Source organism: Hordeum vulgare, chromosome 1H (assembly GCF_904849725.1).
Source record: "Hordeum vulgare subsp. vulgare chromosome 1H, MorexV3_pseudomolecules_assembly, whole genome shotgun sequence".
Lineage (NCBI taxonomy): Eukaryota > Viridiplantae > Streptophyta > Magnoliopsida > Poales > Poaceae > Hordeum > Hordeum vulgare.
The window spans coordinates 419011529-419034007 of record NC_058518.1 but is presented as its reverse complement, the minus strand read 5'-3'; the positions used below and the strand labels follow the sequence as shown (position 1 = coordinate 419034007).

At 44.3% G+C, this 22479-nt stretch overlaps 1 protein-coding gene across 1 annotated transcript; it reads left to right on the top strand.

The window, feature by feature from the left end:
• Positions 1–13097: 13097 nt before the first annotated feature.
• LOC123441818 (nodulation protein H-like) lies at positions 13098–19148 on the top strand. The gene is made up of 7 exons (XM_045118037.1): positions 13098–13187; positions 17058–17172; positions 17254–17501; positions 17641–17899; positions 18217–18396; positions 18504–18659; positions 18763–19148. The coding sequence occupies exons 2-7, from the start codon at positions 17152–17154 to the stop codon at positions 18922–18924; spliced, it is 1026 nt and encodes a 341-aa protein (XP_044973972.1). The 5' UTR covers positions 13098–13187; positions 17058–17151; the 3' UTR covers positions 18925–19148.
• The last annotated feature ends 3331 nt before the right edge of the window (positions 19149–22479 follow it).

Here is a 22479-nt window from a genome sequence, read left to right as displayed (position 1 = left end):
ATAGTGGGTAATTTATGTCAACTTTAGGGATAATATTAATGACGGACGACAGAAGCACTAATTGCTTTATTAATAGGTAAAGATAAAGATAAAGATAAAGATGATGGAAGATGTGTATACCAAAGAGGAAAGGAGGTATGGGCTCTAGGGATATTCATTGTTTCAGTCTTGCACTCCTTGCAAAACAAGCCTGGCATCCTATTGATAATCCAGATTCATTATATGCAACTATCCTAGAAACGAGGTACTTCCTAGAAGGAGATCTCTTGAGTGTCATTTTGAAACAAAAATCATTACTTTCTTATGAAATAAGTATTTTAACTTTGTATTATTTTTAATATAAAATTATACTGTATTAAGTTGGAGACATTTACTTATTTTCAAACGGAGTGAGTATATCGACGAGTAATGCTACACCTACAAAGGCTTACTTAAAGATTTTGTTAGGGCATAGTTTATGCCTGAGTAATTTTGGTGATTGATGACAGTACCGCAAAGGACTAACCGTGTGTGTTAAGATTTCACATAACACACGTCAACGGCACAATACGACTCGCCCCCTCTTTCATGGAACAGAAGCACGGTGTACTCTACGATTCTCTTTATTTGAGTCATAGGAAAGCCGTACTATTAAGAGGGGAACCGTAGTGAAAAGGTTTGGGTGGAATCAATCTTGCACGCGCACACTTCACCTCCTTTCCCCCTTGTCGGCAACTTTGGAGTGGCTCCCGCCTTTGTGTTTCTCTCTTCTTTGCAAATGGTCCCTCAGCGGTAGTACCGCTGGGCCTAGCAGTAGTACCGCTAGCACTAGCGGTAGTACCGCTGGAGTGCTAGCGGTAGTACCGCTGGGCCCATGGTAGTGCATAAGCACTACCGGGCCAACCACCGCCAAGAAAGTCTTCGCAAAAAGATCCGTCCAAGTACAACCGCTAGGAAGGCGGTACTAAGCGGTAGTACCGCTAGGCACGGGCTATGAGTGGGAAAACGGTTGGATTCCCCTCTCCCCACTATATAAGGGGTTCTTCTAGCTGTGGAACCTTATCTCTTACCCTCCCAAGCTCCATTGTTGCTCCCTAAGCTCAAAAGTGCCCGATCTCTCTCCCTAGCCAATCAAACTTGTTGATTCTTTAGGGATTGGTTGAGAAGGCCTAGATCTACACTTCCACCAAGACAAAAGTTGATTCCCCCACCAATCCCTTGCGGATCTTGTTACTCTTGGGTATTTGAGCATCCTAGACGGTTGAGGTCACCTCGAAGCCACATTCCATTATGGTGAAGCTTCGTGGTCTTGTTGGGAGCCTCCAAGCTTTGTGTGGAGTTTGCCCCAACCTCGTTTGTAAAGGTTCGGTCGCCGCCTTCAAGGGCACCTATAGTGGAATCACGGTACCTTGCATCGTGCGAGGGCATGAGGAGAATACGGTGGCCTTAGTGGCTTATTGGGGAGCATTGTGCCTCCACACCGCTCCAACGGAGACGTACTTCCTGTCAAAGGGAAGGAACTTCGGTAACACATCCTCGTCTTCATTGGTTCCACTTGTGGTTATCTCTAACATTTACTTTGTGAATGCTTATGTTGTTGTCTATCTCTTACTTGTCTTAGTAGCTCTCGTTGTTAGCTTCATTACGGTTCACCCCATTGTTGTTATATTTGTGAACCCGTATGTTGTTTACCCTAACTTGCTAAGATTATTTAAAAAGTGGTCGTTGCCTATTCACCCCCCCCCCTCTAGTCAACCATATCGATCCTTTCAATTGGTATCAGAGCCACGTCTCTTTATTAAGGGTTTCACCACCCGAAGAGTATGGAAGGCGAAGAGGGAATTACCCATGGGCAACCCGAGGCCATGGACTTGACTTCGGTCACAAGGGACGACTTGAATACGGCTATGGCCGCCCTCTAGACGTCCTTGACGAACGAAGTCAAGACCATGCTTAAAGAGTTAATTAAGGGATTTAAAAGTGCACCCGAACCGGCGTTAGTGGTTAAACCGACCATCACCAATTCGGAGGCCAATTCCTCTAAGGAAGCGGCTAAAGGTATGCGACCTTCCTCATCTCACGAAAAGGATGGGACTGGAACCTATGCCTCAGTTCCACCCCCATGGTCTATGGAGGATCCGTTCCCCCACCGCGTCTTAACCCTGTTGGACCTCCTCCTAAGCTTGTGAAAGGTGACTTTGCTAACTGGGTATTTTCTATTAAGTCTCATTTGAATCACGGCTCAACAAATTTGTGGAGAATCATCGAGCAAGGATATTATCCCCATGATCCAAGCAACCTCACTCCAAGAGAAGATGCAGACAATCAATACAATCACACCGCTTTGTTTATTCTCCAGTCCGCAGTGCCACCTGAAGATCTTCCTCACTTGCGTCCCTTCACTTTGGCCAAGGATTGTTGGGAGCATATTATGGTGTTGTACAAGGAAAGCTCAAGCATTCAACGATCCAACTATGAAGTGATACTTGATAAGGCCGATGAGTTTGTGATGAAGGAAGACGAGGACCCTCGTGATCTCTATCGGAGGGTGACTGCTATTGCTGTGGCACTCAAGGATCATGGGAGCAAGGATGTGGATGATACATGGGTCAAGCGCAAGTTTCTCAAAGCCATCATGCCTTTCAACAAAGCCATGTCATCTGTCATTCGTCAGCGACCAGACTTCCACTCCTTGTCTTCCAGTGAGGTGTTGGATGAATTTATTGCAATGTCAATCATGAACGAAACAGCTGACAATGCACTTGCTCGTGTTCGCTCAAAGAAAACTTCACCCAACCTTGCGTTAAAAGCAAAAGCAATGTTTGAAGAAGAAGAAGAGGATGAGGAAGAGGAGAGCTGCCCTGAAGACATAAAGTATGTCTATCATGAGCACATGGCTCTTGCGTCAAGGCAATTCTGGGGCAACAAGAGGAACTCAAGACCCACCTTCACCAAGAACAACTCGAGTGGGTTCAAACCCAAGCAACGAGTGAGGACATGTTATAACTGTGGTAACGTGAGCCACCTTGTGGCCAAATGTCCCTATGAGAAAAGGGAAGACAACGGAGGCAAGCTCATTCGCAAAGACAAAACCAAATCATTTCCAATCAAGAACAACTTTGTGAAGAAACCCCACCCAAAAGGGATGGTGGCCCTTGAAGAGTACCCTTCTGATGATGATGATGATGATGATGATGATGATGATGATGATGATACAGTGGCAACGGCAACTGTTGCTATTGCCACTACCTCTTCCCAGAAGGTGTCTCTCTTCAACGCCCCCAACGAGAACCACATCACCAAGTGCCTCATGGCAAAAGGTATCAATCAGGTAACCCCCATCATTAAGACCAACATCGCTACTGCTCCTTCATTGTTAAATTGTGTTGATGATAGTGATGTTGGGGAACTTAATGAGCATGATCTTGACAAGTTTCTGTGCACTATTAAGGGAGAATCCAAGAAGCACTTTGTTGCTCTCTTGGAACAGCTGGGTGAGGCCAATGACCTCATTGAGTCTCATGAGGAACCATCTTCGAGCTTCAGGGACACAGTCGTGACTATGCCGATGAAATTGTTGAATTATCTATTGCTCTAGAAAAGAAGCGCACTCTTCGTTTGGCTCCTGAGGAGTCATATAGCGATGACTGCGCTAAAATGCAAAAGAAACTAGATCATGATACTGTTCTTACTCGTATGCTTAAGTCTGAGAAGTATGCTCTTGGGGTTGGCCATGACAGACTCAAAGTGGAGTTTGACACACTTGACAAGGCCCACAAGGTCTTGAAAGGTGTTCATTTCTCTGTGAAAGAGTCTCATGATCAACTCCAAGCAAAGCTTACCAAGGAGATCTCTACGTGTCCTCCCTTTGTGTTAATTGATAATGCTTGTGCAACTAATCCCTGTTGTGAGCATGTACATCTTGTGGAGGAAAATGCCAAGTTAAAGGAGAAACTTGAGAAGGGCCTTGTGGCATGCATACAAGGTGAGAAGAGCCTGGACGACCTCTTGAGCACTCAAAAGGGTGTTGTAGGAAAGGAGGGACTTGAACTTACCTCCAAGTCAAAAGGTAAAAGGAGGAACAAGAACAAACGATCTCCTACCCTCATGGACATCTTTGTCAAAGAAGGTGAGGGGACTCGGGAGGTGAACAGGAACAAGGTGGACGATGGAAACGTCAAGAAGGGCAAAACCATTCCTACTAACACAGCCGACAAACTCAATTCTTCTTATGTCTTATGTCATGCTAGTGATGGGCATGTTTATGCCAGATTTGTTGGTTCCTACTATGAGTACATTGAATGGGCTATCTGGGTTCCTAAGACCCTTGTCTCTAACATGAAAGGACCCATTAAAAAATGGGTACCTAAAACCAAGCCTTGATCTATTGCAGGAGTTTGCTTCTGGTGGGGTGTCATGGTTGCTCGATAGTGGAGCAACAAATCATATGACCGGAAGCAAGGACTTAGTGGTGGATGTGCATCCTTCTCCATCTATGACCACCCATGTCCAATTCGCCGATGCATCCTCGTCAAAGGTATTGGGATTTGGTAAGGTGGTCGTCTCTCAAGAGTTATCTATTGAGAAGGTCATGCTTGTTGAGTCACTTGCCTACAATTTACTTTCGGTTCGTCAACTTGCAATTATGGATTTTTCCACATTCTTTAATCTTGATATTGTGGTCCTCCTATGGAGCAAGACTCTTAAAGTAGCCTATGTTGGATATGTCGAAAATGGTCTTTATGTGGTGAACTTCTCAAAGCGACCCACTAAGACAGTGACGTGTTTAATGGCTAAAGTTGATGTGGGTTGGCTTTGGCATCACCGATTAGCTCATGTCAATATGATATCTTTGCAAAGTCTTCTAACAGGGGACCATATTCGTGGACTAACAAATGTGAGTTTTTCTAAAGATCGTGCTTGTAGTGCCTGCATTGAAGGAAAGATTCATGAAACTGCTCATCGTCCAACGACTCTCATCTACACTAAAAGGCCATTGGAGCTCCTCCATATGGATCTTTTCGGCCCTCCATCATTTGATAGTCTTGGAGGCAGAAAGTACTGCTTGGTGATCGTTGACGACTACTCAAGATATACCTGGGTATATTTCTTCAAAAGGAAGAGTGAAACTCAACAAACTGTCATCAACTTTGCTAATGAAGCTCAACGTCAACATGAAGCAAAGATCTTGATGATTAGAAGTGACAATGGCACCGAGTTCAAGAACTACACCTTGGATGAGTTTCTAGGTGATGAGGGAATAAAACATAAATATTCAGCACCATATACCCCTCAACAAAACGGCGTGGCAGAAAGAAAGAACCGGACCTTGATAGACGCTGCAAGAACAATGATGGCGGAATTCAAATCTCCATATAACTTTTTGGCAGAGGCCATCAACACAGCATGTCATGCGTCCAATCGGCTCTATATCCGCAAAGGCTTGAACAACACTACATATGAGATTCTAACTGGAAACAAACCCAATCTCAAGTACTTCCAGGTATTCGGTTGTAAGTGTTTCATTCTCAAGAAAGGTGCACGTTTAGCTAAATTTGATTCTACAACACATGAGGGCATCTTTGTTGGTTATGCTACAAACTCTCATGCTTACCGTGTCCTCAACAAGTCCACCGGACTCATTGAGGAGACGTGTAACGTGGAGTATGATGAAAATAATGGCTCCCAAGTGGAGCAAAGTGCTCTTTGTGATGTAGGTGATGAAATTCCTCCCCAAGCCATAAGAAGAATGGGGATTGGTCAAATACTCCCCATTGAGGAACCCCTTGTGGCCGAAGGAGAAGGACAATGCTCTACTCAAATGGATCCATCACCCCCACAAGCCCCACACGCTTTCGATGAACAAAGAGAAGACTCTCAACAAAATGAACAAGCTCAAGGTCAAGATAAATTGCCCAACAATGATGATGTGTCCCATGATATTCAAGCACTCACCCAAGGCTCCGAACTTGCTCATGATCAAGATCAAGTGCAACCACGAGATCCATACCAAGTAGAATCACAAGATCAAGTTCAAGAGCAACCACAAGTACAAGGACAAACAAGTGAACCTGCTCAAGTCGAAAGTCAAGATGATCAGGATACTGTCTGACAATTCCCTTCTGCAGCACCAACAGTCGGTGCCAAGGGAGGCTCAAGACGCAAGGGCAAGCAAAGTAAACAAGTCGATGCTCCCCAGTTATCCAATGAAGAACTCTTGGAGCGTCGAGCAGCCAAGATTGCGAACAAGCTGAGAGTCAAGTCACATCTTATGAAGAATGTACTTGGCAGTTTAAAAAGGGGAGTATCCACCCGTCAACATATTTGGAATTATTGTGAGCATCACGCGTTTGTTTCGTATTGTGAACCTCAACAGGTACAGGAAGCGCTCGATGATGAGGATTGGCTTATGGTCATGCATGAAGAACTTAACAACTTCGAGCGTAACCAAGTCTGGGATTTAGTGCCAAGGCCAACGGAGGAACATAATGTCATCGGGACCAAATGGATATTCAAGAACAAGCAAGATGCCAATGGGATTGTGATTCGAAACAAGGCAAGATTGGTGGCTCAAGGCTACTCCCAAGTCGAGGGTATCGACTACGGTGAAACCTTTGCCCCTGTTGCTCGTCTTGAATCTATTCGCATGTTGCTTGCATTTGCTTCTCACCATAACTTCAAATTACAACAAATAGATGTGAAAAGTGCCTTTCTTAATGGTCCTTTAAATGAGTTGGTCTATGTCAAACAACTCCCGGTATGCGAACATCCCAAGCTCCCCAATCATGTGTACAAACTTAATAAGGCACTCTATGGCCTTAAACAAGCCCCACGTGCGTGGTATGAGTATCTTACTGAGTTGTTACAAGATCGTGGGTTTGAAATTGGGAAGATAGATCCCACTCTTTTTACTAAGAGGGTTAAAGGGGATGTGTTCATATGCCAACTATATGTTGATGATATTATCTTTGGCTCTCCTAACATTTCCTTCAATGAAGAATTTGCTGCACTAATGACTGAGAAATTTGAGATGTCCATGATGGGAGAGTTGAAGTTCTTCCTCGGGTTCGAGATTAAACAAGGCTTAGAAGGGACCTTCATCAAACAAGCCAAGTACACTCAAGACATGCTCAAACGGTTCGAGCTTGAAGATGTCAAACCGGTCAAGTTCCCCATGCCAACAAGATGCAAGCTTGACAGTGATCCCAATGGTAAAGCAGTGGATCAAAAGGTATATCGCTCCATGATTGGATCCCTCCTTTACCTTTGTGCATCTAGACCAGATATTATGTTGAGTGTAGGGATATGTGCACGGTTTCAATCCGCACCAAAAGAAAGTCATTATATGGCTGTTAAGCGAATCTTTCGATATTTGGCTCATACCCCAAACTTTGGCCTATGGTATCCCAAAGGAGCAAACTTCAACCTAGTAGGTTATTCTGACTCAGATTGGGCAGGAGATTGTGTGGAGAGGAAGTCAACTTCTGGAGGTTGCCAATTCCTTGGTCGCTCACTGGTAAGTTGGTCTTCAAAGAAGCAGAATTGTGTCTCTCTATCATCCACCGAAGCTGAGTATGTGGCAGCTGCAAGTTGTTGTGCACAATTGCTATGGATGAGGCCAACTTTAAAGGATTACAGTGTCACTTGTGACGAAAGGCCTCTTCTATGTGACAATCAAAGTGCTATAAAGATTTCCCTCAACCCAGTGCAACATAGCAAAACCAAGCATATTGATATTCGCCATCACTTCATTCGTGAACATATCAAGCTAGGTGATATTGAGGTTCACTTCATCCACACTGAAGAGCAACTTGCAGATATTTTCACTAAGCCCCTAGATGAAGCAAGGTTCCCGGAGTTAAGGCATGAGCTAAATATCATTGATTCAAGTAATGTGGATTGAAGCTAGGCACGTTGCACCTTACTATGCATTCTATCTTGTTCTAGATGTAGGCATGGACATAGGGGGAGTGTTGTTCTCTCAATGAACTCTTCCTCCCCCCCATTATGCATAAATCGATCTAGTCTTTCACTTTAGTCATTGCCAAATGACACTTGTGCTTCAAAGACGAGCGTTGGTCATGAACCCAAGGATAATTCTTCGCGGTGTCATACCTTTGTCTCAAACATAGGTGGCCTCGGCCACCCCCCCACCCCCACCTTTCTCTCATATGGAAGAAAGGATACAAAATGACAAGTCAGTGTTTCTTGCTGGTGCTATCTTCTTATTTTCACTAACTTGTCATTTGCCCTCGTCCTTCTCATCTCCTAGGTCCTGTTGTGACATTTGCAGCGGTACTACTGCCAGGGGTAGCGGTACTACCGCTAGGACCCCAGTGGTACTACCGCTAGGGGTAGCGGTACTACCGCCAGGACTCCAGTCTACCACGACCTAACTAGGACATTTTTAGGGTTGTCTCAAGGGGGAGCGGTACTCCGCCAGGGGGAGCGGTACTACCGCCAGGACCCCAGCGGTACTACCGCTGGCCCGTACCCCTTGGTCTATATAAAGGAGGGGGAGCCCGTTTTTCCTGCCTCTTTCTTCTTCCTCGTGGCTCCTCCCTCCTCAACCCCGAACCCCCGCTATTTGGATCTCTATCCGTGGAGCCCCTTCTCTCCGTTGAGTTGGAGGGTTTTCTCCACTTCTCCTTCTTCCTCCAAGTGTCATGGATCCCGGTAAAGCTCCTCCCTTTCTTCTCTTGGTTGATGTTTTCTTGTTCTAGGGTTAGGAGCATTGGTGGTTTGGATCCATGTCTTTGATATTGTGCTTTGTTCTTGGATGACATGAAGGAGATATTCGAGGGGAGTGTAGGTCATATGAATCTTTGCTTTTATATTGCCATGCCCTAGGATTTTCATGTTTTAGATCAATCACTTCTTCTATTTTTTGGATTAGATCTAAAACTTGCATTCTCTTGACTAGGCATGTCCTTATTTAGATGGTACTTGTGATCCTCATGTGGTTAGGGTTGTGGTGGACTTCTTAGTGATTATACACAGCCCATGGCCCTCGTAAATTCCATGTAGCCATCTCGATGGGCTCTTTTCATATTCAGATCTGAAAATCAAACCCCAGCGGTACTACCGCCAGGGGTAGCGGTACTACCGCCAGGACCCCAACGGTACTACCGCCAGGGGTAGCGGTACTACCGCTCGGACCCCAGCGGTACTACCGCCAGGGGTAGAGGTACTACCGCCAGGAGGATACTCTGTTTCTTCTTTTTCATCTGCTTGGCAATGTGTGTTTACTTTTATGCCTCTTCTTATTCATTGCCTTGACTCCTTCTGTCGCTCTTTTTCGGTGTGTGTTTTGCGTCACAGGTGGTGCTCGCCGCTTGAACCCCCCACGGGACACACAGTCAAAGCATTATCGCAATCCAGAGGCTCCAGAGGGCTCCGCCTCTTCAGGTCTGTAATCCAAAAAGAAGTCCTTCAAGAAGGCCGCTCACAGGGACAAGAGTGTCAACGTTCGCACTATGCCCCCTAAGGATTTTCTGCAGTTTCGCAACCAAAATCACTATCTCCAAGAGAGGGCTGTGATCAGGAATGTCGAGCATGTTTGGGCAACGGATCACTGCAGGATCTATCGTGACATCATCAAGCATTTCAAGAAGAGTTTTGTTCCAGTTCAGTGGATTGACTTGGCTCACCTTCAGCGGAACCTGGATTACTTTGGTGACGCTCTCTCTCTGATTGACAAGCTGGGCATTAAGGAGATCATCTCCTTCAAGAAAGACTTTGATCCAGATGTTGTTGCCCAGTTCTATGTCACGGTTTTACTTCTCGCCTAATGACGAGCGCTCCCTGGTTTGGATGACTGGGACTCAGAAGATGACAGGTTCCTGGCGTGAATTCATGGCATTTCTCAAGATTGATTTTGAGGGAGCTGACACTCCACTTGGGTCGTGTCCTCATGCTGCAGCTCCCACTGATAGGGCCCCCGCTAAGGACAGGTTGCAGCAACTCTATGTGAAGAAAGGTGTGCTCCCCAGGCATCTGGATATCATGCATCGGATCTTCCGCAACACCCTCTTTCCTCGTATTGGCAACTTCGACGAGGTACACGACTCTCTGGCTGAGATGCTTCTGCTTTGTGAGGAGGCTATGACTAAGGAGTCTGCCCCTCTCGATATTTCTGATGTGATGTTCACTGAGCTCTGGAACTGCATCATGATGCGCAAGGTTCCCATCTACGGGCCCTACTTGTTTGCCTATATTCGTCAGAAGTGGCAAGACACCTATCCGCTTGAGGAGTTCCACCTTCAGGCTGATTACTTTGTGCACGATCCTATCAAGCTCCGCATCAAGGACAAATGGGCCAACCCACCAACTTCATCTCAGCACATGGACACTGACATAGAGACTGCTGCTGACAGAGGAACCGCTTCTCAGTCCCGCTCTTCTGCCATGCCATCTTGGGCCGTGAAACTACAGGATAAGATGAAGACTCTCTTCTGTATGCAGGCTAAGAGACAGTATCAGACGCACGTGGCCCAGAAGGAGAACCGTCAGAGGCACAAGCGTGTCCTGAGGACACTTGATGTTGACATCTCCAGCGGATCATAGGACGACATCACTCCCGAGTCTGCCTGGATGCGGGCTCAAGGTTACCAGTGGTCTGATGCAGAGGAGGAGGAGGACAATGAAGAGGAGCAGGACGATCCGGATGCTACGGACGAGTCTGGGGATGATGAGGATGAGGAGTGACCACCTGTGTCGTTAGGTGTACCCCTTTTTGGTGTCTTATGCCAAAGGGGGAGAGAGTCTAGGAGCTGGATTTGATTTGAGAGTTGAACTTTGCTTAGTTTTGCTTACCTTTCGTGTTTGCTTTGAACTTGGTTTGCTTCTATTTTGCTATCTTTGCTTTGTGTGACGTGAGACATGAACTAGTGTGAGATTTATTTCCATCATATTAGTAGGTAAAGATAAAGATAAAGATGATGGAAGATGTGTATACCAAAGAGGAAAGGAGGTATGGGCTCTAGGGATATTCATTGTTTCAGTTTTGCACTCCTTGCAAAACAAGCCTGGCATCCTATTGATAATCCAGATTCATTATATGCAACTATCCTAGAAACGAGGTACTTCCTAGAAGGACATCTCTTGAGTGTCATTTTGAAACAAAAATCATTACTTTCTTATTAAATAAGTATTTTAACTTTGTATTATTTTTAATATAAAATTATACTGTATTAAGTTGGAGACATTTACTTATTTTCAGATGGAGTGAGTATATCGACGAGTAATGCTACACCTACAAAGTCTTACTTAAAGATTTTGTTAGGGCATAGTTTATGCCTGAGTAATTTTGATGATTGATGACACTACCGCAAAGGACTAACTGTGTGTGTTAAGATTTCACATAACACACGTCAACGGCACAATACGACTCGCCCCCTCTTTCATGGAACAGAAGCACGGTGTACTCTACGATTCTCTTTATTTGAGTCATAGGAAAGCCGTACTATTAAGAGGGGAACCGTAGTGAAAAGGTTTGGGTGGAATCAATCTTGCACACGCACACCTCACCTCCTTTCCCCTTGCCGGCAACTTTGGAGTGGCTCCCGCCTTTGTGTTTCTCTCTTCTTTACAAATGGTCCCTCAGCGGTAGTACCGCTGGGCCTAGCGGTACTACCGCTCGAGTGCTAGCGGTAGTACCGCTGCAGCCAGCGGGAGTACCGCTAGCTGGCGGTAGTACCGCCCCTGGTCAGCGGTAGTACCGCTCCAGGAGCTTAGTACCGTCTTCCTAGCGGTTGTACTTGGATAGATCTTTTTGCGAAGACTTTCTTGGCGGTGGTTGGCCCGGTATTGCTTATGCACTACCATGGGCCAAGCGGTAGTACCGCTGGAGTGCCAGCGGTAGTACCGCTGCATCCAGCGGTAGTACCACTAGGCACGGGCTGTGAGTGGGAAAACGGTTGGATTCCCCCCCCACTATATAAGGGGTTCTTCTAGCTGTCGAACCTTATCTCTTACCCTCCCAAGCTCCATTGTTGCTCCCTAAACTCAAAAGTGCCTGATCTCTCTCCCTAGCAAATCAAACTTGTTGATTCTTTAGGGATTGGTTGAGAAGGCCTAGATCTACACTTCCACCAAGAGAAAAGTTGATTCCCCCACCAATCCCTTGCGGATCTTGTTACTCTTGGGTGTTTGAGCATCCTAGACGGTTGAGGTCACCTCGAAGCCACATTCCATTGTGGTGAAGCTTCGTGGTCTTGTTGGGAGCCTTCAAGCTTTTATGTGGAGTTTGCACTAACCTCGTTTGTAAAGGTTCGGTCGCCGCCTTCAAGGGCACCTATAGTGGAATCACGGTACCTTGCATCGTGCGAGGGCGTGAGGAGAATACGGTGGCCTTAGTGGCTTATTGGGGAGCATTGTGCCTCCACACCGCTCCAACGGAGACGTACTTCCTGTCAAAGGGAAGGAACTTCGGTAACACATCCTCGTCTTCATTGGTTTTCCACTTGTGGTTATCTCTAACCTTTACTTTGTGAATGCTTATGTTGTTGTCTATCTCTTACTTATCTTATTAGCTCTCATTGTTAGCTTTATTACGGTTTACCCCATTGTTGTTATATTTATGAACTCGTATGTTGTTTATCCTAACTTGCTAAGATTATTTAAAAAGTGGTCGTTGCCTATTCACCCCCTCTAGTCAACCATATCGATCCTTTTAGATTTTACATATAAAATGATATGTAAGATTGTGATTGGTAATTGAGGGATGAGGGGCCCCACCCCACTGAAAATTACAGGGGAAGAGAAGAGTTAGTTTGAAAGGTTAAAACCTTTGTAAGTTTTTGTAGGTCTAGCATTTGTCCCCTCCGGTGGAGCGAGCCACCGATGGCCGCCATCCACCTCCGCCCATTCCACTCCCTCGCGCTCCCCGCGGCCAAAACCACCGCTAGTTCCAACTGGCTCCACCTCTCGGCGAAGGCAAGGGCGAGGAGTAGAAGCGCCCGCCTCGCCCTGCTCGTGTGCTCCGCTTCCAGCCCCGCCACGGCGCCACGCCCGCAGCCCCCTCCTCGTCGTCGTCCTCAGGGGACACGAATGGCGCAGCGTCGGCCGCGTGGATCCCACGCGCGGCGGTGGGCGGGGTCAGCGAGAAGGTTCTCAGGCTCATCTCCGGCGCTGCGGCCACGCCCATCTGCCAGTTCGTCGACTCCGCACCCACCTTCCTCCACTCCGTCGACCCCCGCATCAAGCTGGTAATTAGCTCGCCTCGCATTTCGTATAAACTGCCATGCCGGTACTGACTAGAGAGGGTTCACGCCAGGTCCTTGTGAAAATGCCTCCCCTGGGTTATGAACTAGTGCATGAAGAATTTGATGCATCACTCTTGTTTCCTCGCGTTGTAAACATCACAGCAGGTTCTTGGATGAGCAATTGCCGACTTGTGGTTCTATAGTTCATGATAATATAGCAGAAAAAATATAAGTAAACACTTCCTCCGTTCCTAAATATAAGTCTTTCTAGAGGTTCAACTAGTGAACTACATAGGGATGTATATAGACATACTTTAGAGTGTAGATTCACTCATTTTGCCCCGTATGTAGACCCTAGTGAAATCTCTTAAAAGATTTATATTTATGAACAGATGGAGTAACTCTTAAAAAAACTATAAGTAAACAACTATAGCAGAAAAACTATAGTAAACAACTATAGCAATTGTCAATTTAGCAATTCATGCAGGTTTACTTATAGCAATTGTCGACTTGTGGAGTAGTTGCCAATATATAAATTATAGAAGAAAAACCGAAACACACAGTGAAACTAATATATCTGTACTTAATCTGAGTGCAAAGAGAAGCACAAGAGACTGCCACATCTTTAAGTTTATGTCTACAATTCTTGTCCCAGGAATAGAAAATATACACAAAAGGACATTCAGTAGACCATAGTCATCACACATCTATAATGACCTTCTTAATGGCACTCCTTAAACCATATATCAACACATTTAAATGGAACAATAAAACTTCAATATACAAATAGATTATAATAGAATTGCCACGACAACATGCAGACACAATCCTAGTATTGTTCTAAAGCTAAACCAGCACTGTGTTTTATGTTGTACTAGATCTTGGTAAACACCATACTAAGGAGAGTCCACTGTCATGGCTGAAGGGGAGGGATATTAGATCCTTAGGAGAAATATGAGACCATAGACTGGGGACAACACATTAGATGCGAGATTCCAATGTTCATCTTAACAAATCTGATAGCATGGCTCCTCGCTTATATACAGGTGCTAGAACGTAAAGATACGATCTGTTTAAAAGGAAAGATGAAACATCATTCATCCTAGTATCCTTATTAATTCTGCTGTCATATGCTCTGACTTGCTCCTGTTGCTGGCTGGCTGGGGCTCCATATGGTCATGGCAAATTCAAACCAATACTCTCAACATAATAAAGTGTAGTGAAATTACATTGGTTTTTTTATGCTATATTGGGCTTTAGGTTGGCTGATTTCCACGATCCATGATTTCTTATGTAGTTATCCTCCTTATCCCTGATTTACCCATGCTACTCATAGCATTTATTGTCTTGTATATTAAATATATTCTTCTTGAAACGCACTTGCTACCCATAAATCAAACTGTATTTACTCTGTAGGATCAACCTTGGAAGGGTTACTCTTCTTTCAGGCATCATATTCATAATGCTGGGATTTGGTTCCGATGGCACGCCTTCGCTAGTCCAGACAAGAACCCCCCCCCCCCCCCACACACACACACAGACACACACATCAGTTCTAGGTGTGCTGAATATCCCTAGTTCCTTTAGTGGATATTCTTAGACAATCATGAAAGTAGGTCCTTCATTTTATCAAAAAGTATTTGCCAAAGGTTTTCTCTTACCCCAAATCTTCATTATCTTGTATTTTCTAATACCTTTTGCATTCGCTAGCTGGTCTTTGCCCTTTTATTTCTTTATCTTTATCTTTTCTGTTCTCTACAGCTTTGAGTATGAATTGAACTGAGCTTAAATAATACCAATTAAAATCCTAAAAATCTGAAACTAGCACAAAAGTAGTAGGGCTATTATAGATCATAGGAAAAATATTTCCAGCCCTGATGCATGTTTGAAAAATCATTTCAAATGGATATAATATGGACTATTACATAAATCCCTTAAATGATTTAGGGTTCCTAGCAAATTAATTCGAAGATTCCCAAAATTGCACTGAAAATATGTTATGCATATGAATGATATATTCACATCCTAATTTGAATTTTTTGGCATGTGACACTACCAAAACAAAAAAAATGCATTTAGGGGGAGCCCAGATCTTCTAGGCAATGGGGTTGATGGGCGAGTCGGTGAGGCTGACAAACTGCATGTCATGGGCGGACCTAGCGGTGTAGATGCCATCGGTGGTGAATTTCCAAGAGATGGTGTCCACAGCATCAGGGATCCGATGGACGTCGCCAATCATCTACCATAAATGATAGAACTCCAGGATGTAGTCTATAGAAAGGCCATGGCTCATGTTAATCCAGGAAGTCCACTTATTGTTTTCGGGCATTCTTGACTGTCTCCTTCTTTGAGGACAGCTCAAAAATATTAGGGGCAATGTCCCTGGGCCTGAGGCCATGGAGACACCACGAAAGCCAATAAAGCTATCCTTCTCCTTCGTTTTGATACCTCTCTTGTACGGACCTGTGAAATCCTGCAATGAAACCCTGAATCCTGTGTATCTCGTTGGCGTGTCGCCTCCGTAGTGTAGGGAACGTGACATATGGATGACTACAAATGATAGATGTAAATGGTCATGACGTGCCGTACGTGGTACATAACCCGAAAGGAGATGAACAGTTCAGGTTTGTTGATTCAATCATGTGCCAATCAATGATGATTGAGTGTAAAAAAATGATAGATGTAAATAGCAGTGGCATATAGCCATCGATTGACTATACTATTAAAACTCTGATAAAACTGTTTGGCAAATAAAATACGCATTTGAAAAAAAAAACGACCCTATGCATGGAGATAACTTGTTTGTCACTCATCATTGAGGTGGCCGTACTAAAAAGGCAGTGTTTTTGGCGTGATCAATTTTCTTGGATAAATTTGTAAATTCAGTTTTGAGTTGTGTCATATGAAGCGCTCATACTATACGAGTGTTTGTGTGGTTGGTGTTTCACACAATTTAGGAGGCATGTGTATGTGTCCCTCTCTCACACACATAGCGCGGTTGGTGATTTCCCCTGAAATTGCGTTACCATCCGGCCGTATGGTCTCTCTTCCTCTGCACACTGGCAATCCCAGTTACACACATAGTCCATTTCCGTTTGGTTGCTTCCAAGCGGTCATATCTGCTGCTCCACTGACTTCTGCGCTTTCTTTTCTCTCTGGTCTAGTAGTTCGAAGCAAACAATATCTGCGATGCCGTCATCCTACTAAACTCTCTCGCTCCCTCACACTCTTTCTCTCCCTCCAGATTCCTAGCCACTTTCTCCTCCAAGCAGAAGCGACAAACAAGATTATATCTTCTGCAATCCGCACCGGAAACAGAGTCATCTATCACCAGGTAAAACAAGTGAAGCCGTGCTTTGTTGATGAGTTCCTTGCTTGTCTCGCGGTTGATCGAGCAGTCTCTCCAATTCTTGGCGCACACATTCAGCACTTACTGCCGTGCGTTGCGCCTAGCCGTTTGCTGCTGCTGCTGCTGTTGTTGCTGCTGCTGTTGTTGCTGCTCTTTTTGTTCTGCTGAGCAGCTTGTACTTGGAAATGAAAATGATGCTCCTGCTTAGGTTGTTGCTTGTGCAATCACGCCTGCAATGATTAATCAATCAATCAATGGTACAGCGTCGCCCGCGATTTTCTTAGTGTACTTTGTTCCTTTTGTCCTGAATCATCATATAGGTCTTTCTGATGTTGTAAGCAGAAAGTGTTGGAGAAAAAAAAATGCTATCAACAGAAGCATGTTTTCTAAAACCGTAACAAATAGGAGCCATGAAAAAATTATTGCACTAGTTCCTTTCATTTGCTAGAAATAAACATTTGAAACTGCAATATCTATATATCTGGCTGAAGACCTAGCCCACTAATTCTGTGAATGACCTGCAGTGCAGTGGCGTCAGCCGTGTTTTCAATGAGGACGAAGACTTCATGGCGCAAATGTGGAAACCAATTAATATTCAATTGATGCAGCATAAATTCTATGGTATTGCAAGCAAAAATGGTAATAAATTTCATTTCTTTGTTCCACCTGTTCAATTTTTGCATCATGTGATCACTGAATCTCGTATGTATATATTTGCAGATCGTGTACTCATCTAAAAGCTCAAAGGGAACGTTGTTTCCTCTACGATCAATGCTTGTCTTCTTCATTGCACTATTTGGTTTCTATGTCTGCTACTTCTCCTTCACTCAAATAGCCTTAGAAAATGAAGAAGAAGAAGAAATGAACGGAGCAGAAGAACGAACAAACGTTCTATGCAAAAGACCTTCAGAAATTCCATATGAGCAGATGCAGTATGTGCACTTTCCAAGACCTATGAGCTATGACAGGTAACTTTTGTCGTAACTTCCTCTGTACACAGACAGATTGCCTCTCTTCTGCACTTGACCCTGTTTTTGTAGAATGCAGTGCATATTTATGTGTTGTGTTTTTACTCTTTCCGATCCATTCATGTTGCTAAAATCGCAGGGGAGAGTGCGCATGCACTCCGGTCCGTTTCTTCATCATTGTATCTATGCAAAGATCAGGCAGCGGGTGGTTTGAGACTTTGCTCAACAGCCACCCCAATGTCAGCTCAAATGGTGAAATCTTCTCGGTGAGGGAGCGCAGAGAGGATATCGCGTCGATCTTGTGGACTCTTGATAAACTGTATGATTTGGATTGGCGCACCAGCGCAGCAAAAAATGAATGCACGGCTGCATTTGGATTGAAGTGGATGCTAAATCAGGTACGCCATCGTCCAGTTATTTAACAGCTATCTCTACTGTTGTTGCTATTAAACGGATAAAGTTTAGATGCGGAAGTCAAGTATTTTTTAGGTAGAATGATGGTAATAAAGTACTCCCTCCATTCCTACATATATGACCTTTTAGTAATTTCACTACGGACTACATACGGATGTATATAGACATACTTTAGAGGATAGATTCATTCATTTTGCTCCGTATGTAGTCCGTAGTGTAATATCTAAAAGGTCTTATATTTAGGAACGGAGGGAGTACTCTATTATGGAGTTTATGAATCGGTGCATGCATGTGTTTGCAGGGCCTTATGGATTATCCTGATGAGATTGTGGATTATTTGAAAAAGAAGGGTGTGATGGTGATATTTCTCTTCAGGAGAAATACATTAAGGAGGCTTGTCTCTGTGTTGGCTAATGACCATGACAAAAAAACGAAGCAGTTGAACGGCACCCACAAAGCGCATGTTCACTCACAAGAGGAGGTGACTCTCTCACATGCAATCTTCGCAGATCCGATACCCACCCATCTGTTCTTGTTGCCTAGAGTGAAAGAAGAGAGTAAAGCTCTTGTAAATTATGTGGTGTGCAGGCTGAGATCCTAGCGAGGTTCAAACCGGATGTGGACGTGTCATCTCTGATCCCAAGCATGAGAAGCGCGGAGCAGTCCATGGACGCCTGCCTGCGCCGCTTCCGCGCCACGCGCCACATGGTCCTCTACTACGAGGACGTAATCCGCAATGACAATGTAAACTCCATTGCCGTATCATATATCATATCATTTCATTTCATCCATCGGGGTAAGTGGGTAACGAAACGAAGCATTGTTGCTGGAATGGTTTGGTTTGCAGGTGCTTTCTCGGGTGCAGGAGTTCCTGGGACTCCCGGTGAGGAGGTTGTCCAGCAGGCACGTCAAGATCCACACCAGCCCACTCCCGGACCTGGTGGACAACTGGGAGGACGTGAAGCACACGCTCAAGCCCACAGAGTTTGCTCGTTTCCTTGACGGCTGAAGACTAGACCATGTCGATTCATCTGTTTTTGTTCCGGTAGGCTCTTTCCTTCTGTTTTCTTTTCTTGGGACTACACAATGGGATTGGAACTTGTTGTTCAGCCGTTTTCCTCCTCGAATGTACTAGTAGCATTCTGTGCAAAGGAGGAAGAAAATATGATTGAGACTGAATAAGTTCGCTTTTCGGAGTGCCCAGATAATAAATAAAGTATTCAAAAGACTAAACTATTGATGAGGTGTGTGTGTTTGGGGGGGGGGGGGGGGTAAATCCAGGAAAATGCAAACATTAATGGCAGTTCTAGGACTTAAAAACCTTGCTGGCCTTTTATTCATTTAAAGTGGATATTTGTGGAGTAGAGCATTTTGGAGATTCAAAATGTAAACTTCTCAGTTAAAAAAACCTGAATTTTTATACAAAGATGTGATGTGTATGTGTGTAAAATTTCAGGATGAAATACGTTGTGCCAATTTTTTTTTATGGAATTTGAGGATGAACTCAAAAGGCGTAAATTTGTTTTTTTTATGTAGCACATATTTTAACTTATTTTGTCATGAAAATTTATACACTTGTATATTTTATCTCTTAAGTATGTGTATTTTTTTCAAAAAAAAATTGAAACATACAAATGTGAATTTTGATCATTTCAAATTCGGCCTCCATGGAGGCCAAGCTCCATTCATCATTTTTTATATTTGTGTTCTTTGTTCTTGTGGGGAAGTGGGTATTTGTGACTTGAAGTACCCTCTGATTCGCTAAAATTGATGGCATCATAATATTCATCAAAATGAGCTATTAATGATTTCAGGCTAAATAATTAAACAAGAGATGTTGGTTCAATCTCTCGAATATGCTCATAAGGGTAAGGTATACGTGTGTGCATTTGTGGGTATATGTATTTGCGGGTAAATCTAGGAAAATGCAAACATTAATGGCAGTTCTAGGACTTAAAAACTTTGCTGGCCTTTTATTCATTTAAAGTGGATATTTGTGGAGTAGAGCATTTTGGAGCTCGGCCTTCATGGTGGCTGAAATTTTTGAAAAATTCAAAATGTAAACTTCTCAGTTAAAAAAAACAGAATTTTTATACAAAGATGTGATGTGTATGTGTGTAAAATTTCAGGATGAAATATCTTGAAATGCGTTTGCCAATTTTTTTATGGAATTTGAGGATGAACAGTGCATGTACTCAAAAGGCGTAAATTTGTTTTCTTTATGTAGCACACATTTTAACTTATTTTGTCATGAAAATTTACACACTTGTATATTTTATCTCTAAGTATGTGTATTTTTTTCAATCTTTTTTTGAAACATACAAATGTGAATTTTGATCATTTCAAATTCGGCCTCCATGGAGGCCAAGCTCCATTCATCATTTTCGATATTTGTGATCTTTGTTTTTGTGGGGAAGTGGGTATTTGTGACTTGAAGTACCCTCTGATTCGCTAAAATTGATGGCATCATAATATTCATCAAAATGAGCTATTAATGATTTCAGGCTAAATAATTAAACAAGAGATGTCGGTTCAATCTCTCGAATATGCTCATAAGGGTAAGGTATACGTGTGTGCATTTGCGGGTATATGTATATGCACGTGTAATGAGTGTATGTACTGTGTTTCAAAAAAAATAAAAATAAAACGAACACCAAGAATTATTTCATCTTTGTATTGAATCACTAACCCGCCAACCGGTGGAGAATCAACTTCATCTTACCATGTGTCTGTCGTGTGCTATTATGTCGGGGGGGGGGGGGGGATAAATAGTTGAGGAGGAGGACGCGGCGGATGAGGAAGAATCCTCTAAAACGATGGGGGCTCTGCACGCGACCTCCAATAAGGAGAGAGGGGCGAGGGAGCCCCTCGTTTGGAGATGCTCCTCCTTCTCCCTCGATGAGATGGAGAGGTTGGAAGGATTGGATGTATTCCCTCATGATCTTCAGTGGCCCTGTCGTAGGGAGGTGATGGTCTTTAGCCCCATCTTTGAGAGAGGATTCTCTCGCACGGTCCACCCCTTCCTTCATGGGATGCTGCGGTATTATGAGTTGCAGCTCCACAACCTGAATCTCAACAAGGTCCATCAGGTGGTCGGGTTCATCGCATTCTATGAAGTCTTCTTGGGGATCGAGCACGGCTTTGCTTTTGTGGAAAGCCCTATTTTTCGCCAAACTCTACTTCTCCAAGGAAGAGCTCTCTCGGATGCACTTGCTTCAATAGGAGGAGCATCAAGGGGGTGCCGCAGATGCCACAGATCGTACCGCGTCAACCCAGGCCCTGTCCTAATGGAGTTCGGCATTAGTGAGCCAACAACTATTAGCTCCTAGGGGGAGTCCCTTCTCAGGTGGGCCAACAAGCGGCCATGACTCTAGAGCCTCTCATCTCGGCCATGGCGAGCCAAGTGCGTTGCGAAACATGTCAAAAAGGTGCGCTAGACCAGCAACCATGAGCCGCCTAAGATGGCACGCGCCTTCCTGGCAAAGTAAGGCCGAGACTTCCTACTCTAGGATTGTGTTGGTCTCCTGCCTTCCACGTGCGCTAACTCTTTCCTTTCGTTGGTTAACTTGAGATCTGGGGGTCGGCACGCATGGCAGCCATCGCGGCCTCATCTGCGCATGTGACCGCGATTCGCTTCTCCGTTGCGAGATGCTCCTTGAGATCCCGGTTATACTACGTGCATCATGTCTTTTTGGCGGTGATTATGTGGGGGGGGGGGGCTGATGATTTTGGTGGAAGGTGTCACGTCGGTAGTCGAGGGATGTGGAATGGAGGTGGAGGGGGAGAGGATATGGGGAAGGTGTGGATTACCTGACTAGATGGAGGAGGCCGAGCAGTAGGAAGGAGCGTCGCTGGCAAGGAGGCGATGCTCCAAGCAAGCAGTGAAGGTTTGAACTTAGGAAAAGAAGGGGGAAGCAGGGGAGAATGTGGCTTTTGGTTGGTACGAGGGGCGGGGGATGTAGATATTTGCGCGGCATCCCGAAATTTTGTTTGGTGCGGCGAAAAACCAGCATGCATAGTCACATCGTACACATCCCTTTTACCATAACTATGTGCAATATCCAACAACACAAAGGAATCATATAGTTTATCTCGTGTGTGATGAGACTAGACGTAGAAATTTTGGTCTCCAAGCTTTCGGCGTGAGATGTCGGATACTACATTGCACACGGTACTTGCATTTCATTTTCATTTGGAAGAGAAATTAGGGATATGGCGATAAATTTTGGTCCGAATTTTCCTCGTTACAGTAAAACGGTCGGAGTGAGTGTGGCAAACTGGCCGACGACGGACTGTAGCCGACGAAGCTTCTAGCCTAAGCCATGCATGTATGAGGATTGGCCCAAGATATTTTGCAGTGCACCACACATGATTCGTGATCATGAACTGTTTGTGAAAGACTTGATTTTCAAATGTTTTAAAAACAAAAAATAAGGTTAGTTCGACAAAGGACGTTGTTTGGATTGCAATAAGATTTATATGCAGTGAACACTGACCAATAGCAGTGTCGTGCTAAAATATTGAATTATTCACGGTTTGTTTAGCATTTTTATACATTAATTGA